The 8,833-nt window shown below is 45.8% G+C and overlaps 1 protein-coding gene across 1 annotated transcript; it reads left to right on the forward strand.

Moving 5' to 3' along the window:
• The first annotated feature begins 257 nt into the window (after nt 1-257).
• AGTR2 (angiotensin II receptor type 2) lies at nt 258-1,376 on the forward strand. Its single transcript, XM_075513248.1, has one exon. The coding sequence runs from the start codon at nt 258-260 to the stop codon at nt 1,374-1,376; it is 1,119 nt and encodes a 372-aa protein (XP_075369363.1).
• Nucleotides 1,377-8,833: the final 7,457 nt, after the last annotated feature.

The raw sequence follows: 8,833 nt of genomic DNA on the forward strand, positions 1-8,833 counted from the left end.
CTCTGTAGGGCTAATTGTGTCCTGTCAGTGGGACGGAGGAAAGGAGTCCAGCAGGGTTGCCTGGTATTTCAGCACTCAGCTTACTGACATAATTTAAAATGGTTTTTATTTTATTGTGACTGTGTGATTCCAGAGCTAAGACAGCTGCAGAGTGCAAGTCTAACACACAGTTTCTGATCTGCAGGTGAGCGATGTGATAGAAAAGTGCTGCTAGCACATGAATTTCCTGCAGAACCTCCTTTTCCACCAGCACCAACATGCAGAGCAACTACTCCCTGGTTGTCACCACCAGAGAAACTCTCCAAGTCCTCTATACAGCACTGACAAACTCATCAGCTGCATTGCGCTCGCCCCCTCCCTGCCTGCTTACCTCTTCAGATTATCAGTTTTCACTAATTCCAGCACTATTCTCTGTGGTTTTTGTTCTGGGGTCGGTTGGCAACAGTGTGGTGGTTGTGGTGCTTTGTCGTCACAGTGGCCCCAAAACAGTTGCTAATATCTACATTTTCAACCTGGCCATGGCGGATTTGCTGTGCCTTGCCACCCTTCCCTTCTGGGCTACCTACTATGCACAGGGGTACAACTGGCTCTTTGGGTCTCTTATATGCAAAATCTCCAGTTCTGTCCTGTGCTTGAACATGTTTGCAAGTATATTTTTCATTACATGCATGAGCATGGACCGGTACCACGCTATTGTCCATCCTATTCGCTCTAAAAGAAGAACTCCACAACAAGCTTATTTTATAGCATTGGTTGTGTGGGGCCTTGCCTGTTTGTCCTCCCTCCCAACTTTTTATTTCCGTGACACTCACTACATTGAAAGCTTGGGGGTCAATGCTTGCATTATGGCCTTTCCTCATGAGAATTATGCAAATTGGTCTGTGGCAACAGCCTTCCTGAAAAATGCACTCGGCTTCTTCGTCCCCTTGACAGTGATCACCACGTGCTATGTCTGGATCAGGAGGCACTTGCTCAAAGCACAGGAGTTTGGGAAAACCAAGCAGAAGAGGGATAAAGTCCTAAAGCTGGTGGCTGCTGTTGTTGTGGCCTTCTTAATTTCCTGGCTCCCATTCCACATATTAACGTTTTTGGATGCCTTGGCTCATATGAACATCATTAACAACTGTGACATGACAGGGATCATCGACACAGCACTGCCGTTCGGCATCTGCATGGCATTCGCCAACAGCTGCATCAACCCTTTGCTGTACTGCTTTATTGGGAACCAGTTCCAGGAGAAGCTCCATCGCTTGTTTAAGCGACGAGTTTATCAGTTCAACAGCCATCAAGAGAGCTCTTCTTTGAGGAAAGGGAGCTGCTTCAGAGATGCTGAGACCCCCATGGGCAGGGAAGGGGAGCCCGAGTCCTTGCTGTAGGCACTGGAGCATGATGTGGGACGATGTCAGTGGAGCTGGCTGTCCCTGCAGTGGTGACACTCCTCTCTCCTGTTGCCTTCATTTTGTACCCATTCATTCACCAGCTGTTTGAAGGAGAATCTTTTTCTCTCATACATGGAGATTTATTCTTCCTTCCTTTCCGCAATGAGCACTCAAGTTTTACAGAGAGGGAAGATTCTGGCAAATAAATATATTGATGGCATTTTAAATATCAGCTTGTGTGTGGCTGAGATCAGGCGAGTGTTTAGTGTAACACAAAAAGACAAAATATACCAAAGGACCATGATAGCTACAATTGTGTAGGTGCTGAGTATTATACCCTAAGCTTATTTTCTAAAAGAGATTCTCACTAGAGAATGTTTATATAAAGCAGTGCAGATACTTCTGTACCTATCAGTAAGAAAATCTTTTGACCTTTATTTTATATATATATATATATATAAAAATACAATTTTTAAAAAAATATATGGCTAGAGATGTCATATGTAAAATGCATCAAATGTACCTCCTGCTTGCTTAGGCCTGGGATCCTGAGAACAGATGGAGACATGGTTCTGCACACTGCTGGATGCAGGAGAGTATTCTTGGGGGAAAGTACAACCACATGCATGTTTTTATACCTTTCATAGCAGGTAACAGGTTCACAAGATAGATGGTCCTTTGCTTTGTTTCATTGTGGTCACTTTTGACAGTAATGCCTCAGGAACTGAAGGTACTATGTCCCACTGCTACGTGGGCATGCTGAGTCCCATGCACTGTCCAGCAGCCTTCGGGGAAAGGACTTGCTGATTGTCTAGACTTTTTGCATTTTAAACGTCAATTACTGTAATTTTGGGATACTGTGTACAGAAAGCCTAAGTGACTTGGTCTTGACACCCAGAAGCAAAACCATGGTGTGACTCCTAAGGCTTACCCACATCTCAGTATGGGAGTTTACTCATTTGTAAATAAAAGAAAGAGGGGGAAAAAGAAAAGTATTTGGCAAATACTGATTCTACTTTGAGGTTGCCTTTGATGATTATTTGAAATTTTCTTTTGCTGGAGAGATACTGGTCCATTTGGGCCCTTCAGAAAGGATCATGTTTGATAGGCTCAATCTAAAAGAGGGATCGGTTAGCACCTTGCTCAATTGCCAGCAGATTGTCCCCAGGCTGGGTGACCCAGGGTGACTGAAAGATCGTTAGCTTCAGGGGATTCTCTCTGACAAGTTACTCTTGAGGCTTGCATTTTGGGTCCATGGGTCAGAAATTATACCTGCCGGTTGGGTAACCAGGAGTCTGGCCTCCCTGGAAGTCCCACCACTGGCTGGTGCCTGGAAGCCGTGGGAACCTGGTGCAGGAGCCGTCCTTCACTGTGAGGGTGGGGGTAAGTTTCTTCACTGGTGCCTGTGAAAATGGGAATATACAAGAAATATGCCAGTCTCAGAGTGATGCGAGATGAAATGTTTATGCAGAACTTGGCAAAATGGGGAGTGACCACAAATAACCTCTTCTCCTTGTCCTGGTCTGGTGTTCTGTAATAGGGTATGTAGCTGGAGAGATGCTTGTCCCAGAAAGTGGAAGAGCCGCTAATGCGTCTCCCCTGGAATGTTTTTGTTGAAAATGTTCCGAGGAGCTAATAGTGTCTGGGGTGTCGGATATTTCTGGAAGGACAAACTGTTAATTGCTTAGCAATGAGCACAACAACGTAGTCATGCTACAGCAAAACAAATCATCATACTAAGAAAATTACCAGGTGTTCAAAGTGGCAGGCTCAGAGGAGAGGCAATAAGAGGTTGTGGAGGCTTTTTACCTTTGCTGCAATACAGGTCAGTAATGAATACAACTGTGCCAGTAATTGGCATCTTTGTAGTCTCAAAACAAAAGCTAAACTACACCATCTGACCCCAGCAGTACCTGTGCTTCGGCTGTACCCATCCTGAGCGTAAGCACAGCTGCATGTTTTCTACCCGTCAGTTTGGACCTGCTCAAAAAGAACAGTTTTTAACAAGTATTGTGCCTTCTGCCTGGTGTGCAGACCTATGCAGATAGGGAAATACTACAGGAATCTGAAATCTAGCTCCAGTTGCATTTACACCTGTGAAAGGCTAGAGAGAATGAGGACAAAGCTTTCCTGAGGAGAGAGCAGCGATGCAGCATCTCCCACTGCTGCAGCTGGAGGGCAGGGATTCATGACTGCTTGCCAGGGCTGAGGCAGCTGCACTCTCCTAGAAACAGGGAAACAAAAAAAGTATTAAATGGGAGGCAAAACTGAGAGGGGAGGAAAATTTGTTCTTTCAAAAAGCAGTTTCAAAAGAAGGTCATATGACCTGAAGGTCAGATTCTGCAAGAGTGACAAACCAAGTGACCCCGTGAGCTCGGCAGTGTGACATTTCTGTTTGCCAGATCTGCCTTGTACCTCTAATAGGTCATGAATTTGAGCAGCGTGGTTAAGCAAACATCCGAAAAAACTCTGTCTGGAGAGGAACCTGAGATGGAAGTGGGGGTGGTGCTGTATCAAGGGTTTTGCTTTATTTTTAGAGCAAATTGAATAATGTTGAGCTCTATGAATTTCTTCCATCATGCTCAAGTTTCTCATGGGATTTTTCAGGGATTTTTAAAGGAAAATGTGGGGTTTTTCACAGTTTCAGTGTGTTGTGTTTATTTTTTCACGATTTTCCGCAAAAGAATGTGGACAAAAATTTAAGTAGGTTTTTTTCCTTGCAAATTTAGAAGCTACTTTTTTCCTTTCAAGAGAACATTTTGCTGATATTTGCAAAGGATTCTAATAGTTGTGCAGTGGTACAGCCTCTGGTCAGACTGGTCAGACCCCAGTTCCCCCTCCCACCCTGGTCCTTTGCAAGTCCTGTGTTCTCTTAGGCACCCCTAGGAAATGCAGACAGCCTGTCCAAGGCAGGAGCCCTGCAGCCCTTTGGCAGAGCGCGCAAGCCTGGGAGCCCTGCTCAGGCCAGCCTTGCCGTCCCGCAGCCCCCTGCACTTGCCCTGAGATTGTGCCCTAGAGTGATTCACGCGATTTTGGCAGGGACATCGGGAGTGTGTGTGGTTGCTCAGTGTCTTGCTCACTCTGCAAGCACAGCGAGATGAATTTATGAGCAGCAGCTGGATTTTGGCTGGGGCTGCACCTGCGCTGTCCTGCCATGGTGCAGTCAACACCAGCGGAGAGGAAAGCCCGCTGTGGAAGGCGTGCGTTGTGATCTACCAGGTGGAAATGCTAATGGATTTGGAGTCAAAGCTGAGAGTGGTAGCAGGGTTTCTTTGGAGCAGGGAATGTCCTGGAGAACTTCTGGATCTGTCAGTGGGTCTTTCCCCAAAGACGGAGGGAAGGGATGGTTTCCTACAAGGCTCGGTCAGTCTCTGCCATATTTGCACAGCAAATCCTGTTTGCAGCTTCCTTTTCTAGCTGTAGTTGATTACTCTCAGCTTAAATGAATTGCAGAAAGAGTCTTAGTCCAAACTGAGCATCCTGTGTGCGTCCCTGAGGTGACTTTAATATATGAAGCAGAGAAAGTCACTGGCATTTATTAGCATAAGCTAGTGCTGGGTGGTGAGCTAAATGCTTTGTTTATGTAAGATATACAATAAGAAATGTTTGGTACAGCATGTTCTCCCTGAGAAGTCAACATAGCCTGAGCCTGTGCTGGCATCCACTCAGTACACTTGTCCCATTTCTCAAGCCAGATTTTGGGCAGGAATATTATCTTGCCACCCTGCAGCCGACTGCCACAACTTGGCTGCCCTTCACAACACATCCCCCTCTCCTGGCTGAAGGGCAAGAAGGTGCCATGGAGCGAGTGAACTGCTCACATTTCCCCATGAAAATGAGGACTTTTGGATACTGTATTTGAGTGGTCCTGGCGGGAACGCAGGAAACCTGAAGCATGGGGATTGAGGTGGCCTGGCAGCCTTTCCTCCACGCTGGCAGACTTGCTGTTCTCATCTTAAATCTCCTTCCCTCGGAGGAAAATGACTGCTGTTGTTGGGAAGGGCTGCTCCATGCAGCAAGGTCCTGGGATGTGCCTTTCTCATGTCTACCTGCTGCGGGATCCAGCTGGCTGCAACAAAGAGGGGCTTGTTGCTCTGGCCCCTGGGCTCTGCTGGGAAGGATCTGTGAATCTCCTATGGCTTTGTCTTACCAGATACCCGCCTACAGAAGGAGCCCAGGGCTGCTGTCTTCAATATCACATATCCTCTGGCCTGGGTACAGTGGTCAGCCGATCGCCTTGCTGTTTGGCAGAGCATCCAGTGAGGTACCTGGCTGAGAGCAGTCCCCCCTGTTTGCTAGGTTTCATTAGAATCAAAAGAGGAAAGAAAAAAAAAAAAACTGGAGTAAAAAATTGAGATTTGTTTATGGAAAACAGCAGGTTTGTGTGTGTGTGTGTGTTTAAAGGGAAGTAATGCCTAACTCTGTGGGATACCTAGCTGCCAGCAGCAAGCCTGTGTGCATTCACTTCACCTAATGAGGTGTTTGCAGACCTTCTCCCACACCAGCATTTCTGCATCTGTAATCACCACTTTGCAGCACTGTGGTGCCCTCAGCTTTGCTGCCACTGGCTGTGGGGTGCTGGGCCCGTGTTTCAATGGGGGCACACCTGCTGCTGTGGACAGTAAGGATGGGAACCCGGGGGACTTATGCCTCTTCTGCATGGGAAGCCCAAAGTCACCTCCCCACAGCACTCCTGTCCTTGATAATCCACAGAACATCCATCCATCCATCCATCCATCCATGCCTCTCTCCCTCCTTCCCTCCTTCCCTCCCTCCCTCCCTCCCTCTCCATGCCCAAGCTGTAATCCTGCCCACTTCAAATGTCAGCCCTTACAACTGTCAAAGACCACAGACGGTGGTGTAACCCCTTCAGCTTCCAAACCCAGCTTTTTTGGCTTTGCTTTCTGCCACCGGGAGTGATGTGGGGCAAGAAGCCAGCAGGCAATTGCACAGACCTGGCTAAAATGTTTTTGGACCCTGGTCTTGGAGTGGAGAGGCCTGGGACAGGGAGCAAGCCAGCCTCTCTCATTGCCTCTTTCAAATGTTTACTTTCCACTTCCTCTCAGCTGAGACAGAATCTAAATTTGACACTATAAGCTCCAGATAGAACTCTGTTAATCCCCGACACATTTCACAGGGACAAAGCAGAGTAATGTGGAAGTGGATGAGGGTCATGACATTAATTTCCCTGCTGTGAGATACATCTGAACTTACTCCCCTCTCTCCCGCTGACAATCAGTAGCTCTTCAGTTTAAGCAAACCTAAGTTTGCAAAGCTCCACTCCATGCCTGTAAGACAAGCAGTTATGGGAAGCCAGGATCCAGTGTGAGTTTTGGCTTTAAGAATTGTAAATTTAAATATTTTATTGTTTTTACAGAAAATAAGAAAATCAACAATACCCAACCCAATGAACCGCAACAGTCCAAATGCGACTTATCCAACACAGCTGCCAAGTCAACATGACAGACAGCTAAAATGAAACAGAGGACAAGGCTGTCTCTAGAAATCGGACTCACCTTGTGACAAATGTAAGAAGCCTTTCTAGCAGGAAGGAAAATGATATAATCATTAAATGCATTTAGACAGAGATTTATTTGGTATATAAGATACAATTACTGTTGAGTGATGTGTGGGAGAGCTTGCAGAGACTTAATGCAATGAAATGGAAAGATGTCACATTCATATAATATATCCATAAGGAAGCAGAAGCAGCACGTTATTATTGCTGTCTAAACTTTGGTTTAACAGTGTCTTCTGCATCCCTAGGGATGCCTCTGAGGTTGTGCTCTGAAGCTATCTGCCCACACATACTGCAGTTCGTTCATCATGGAGGAAGTACACACGTGTAAATGTGTTTGCTGTGCTGGAAGTGTGGGGCTGATCTCTGAAATAACTTGCCTGATCCCTAAACTTGCCCCTTTGTGCTTTGCTGCAAGATGGCATGTGGGCAGCTGGCGTGTGAGCCCTGAGACCAGGCAGCGGGGAGCCGTCAGCCACAACCACCCCTGCCCCAGGCACTCTGGGGTGCCCCACTAGCCAGCGTGCAGTGCCATACGCAACGCACAGCTCCTTCAAAAAGCACAGCAAAACATCTGCATTAAGCGTTAGGACAGCATCCAAACATGCAGCTCTTTCGCAATGACAGGAAAGTGAAAATTATGAACACAGCATGTGCTAGGCACGCAGCTGTGTCATGACAGAGTAGAAAAAATGTAGCAACTACCACTGTCTCTGGAGAAAATGAAGCACTTCATCTGTAGCCTTAAAATCTGTTGCTTCCCAAAATCTTTGATGAGATGATGTTTATGTGGCATGCAACTGTTTAAGGTCTTCAGCTGCAGGGGAACATGGTAGGTTTTCTTTACAGATGCTGAGCACCATTACTCTGTATTGTTTGACTCACTCTGGTAAGCGCTTTAAGGAGTTTCACACATAATAGATCTCATGACCCTCATGCTGCTGGCATCTTACCCTGCAAACACCTTCACTGACCACAGCGAGGCTTCTTCCAAAGTAAGGACAGCAAGAAATTTGGCTTTCTATACAAATCTCTACTGTTGTGAACTCCAGGGTTTTAGAGCATCATGAATCCCTTTTTATTGTAAAGTGTAAAGTGCTGAATGTCCTTGTTTTACTGTATTAACTGTCTCCTTTTAGATGAGTATGGTGTGCAGAACTTGTTTTTCAAAGTGCTTGTGCTTCTTCGGAAGAAGATTCCTCCATGTGCAATTCAGTATGCAGTAAATATGTTTGACAAAGGTCTACTTAAGAATGTAATTTCAGACCCAGATAGACTTTGTAATGTAATCAACATGTTTAATAGTAAAAAGATTTGTTTTTCTTTCAAATCTGTGGTAACAGACTGCTGCAGTTCGGAACGTGGGCTTTTATTAGGGAAATGATACAACCCAAGGGAGTTGTTTTCAAGGACAAGTCTAGGAAAAAAGACTTTAAAGTATGAACTAAATGTGCTATATTAACTGGGGAGAACCCCATGGACATCACTGGCTCTCAGCCTGAGATCTGGCAGTCCTTCATGTGATTTTATTTTGATTTCATCCCCTGCAGGAATGCAACGAGATCTTTCTTTGACCCACTGGAACACCCAAAAAAGAAATTACCCAGAAGAGTCAGGAACGTTTATTCCTTCAGCTCTGAGTCCAGCATGGATCTGAACTACAAGACAACTAGCTGCTTTTCTAGCTACTAGCTACTTTTCTGCTGAGATTTGATACTTTGCAGGTAACTGCCTCTAGGATGAACGGGGAGCACAAACAGGTAATGAAAACAGATAGGAAAGTTCTTAATGTTGGGCTACCCTGTAGCTAATTCAGCTGTGAGAGTACCCAGAGCAGACTTTGTGCTGAAGGCAAGAGCAGATTTTATCCATACCCAAGCTGGGTGGGAAATTATGTTGTTGTCAATTGCTAAGACAGTACTTGGCTTAAGCAAGA

This window comes from Mycteria americana, chromosome 10 (assembly GCF_035582795.1).
Source record: "Mycteria americana isolate JAX WOST 10 ecotype Jacksonville Zoo and Gardens chromosome 10, USCA_MyAme_1.0, whole genome shotgun sequence".
Classification (NCBI taxonomy): domain Eukaryota; kingdom Metazoa; phylum Chordata; class Aves; order Ciconiiformes; family Ciconiidae; genus Mycteria; species Mycteria americana.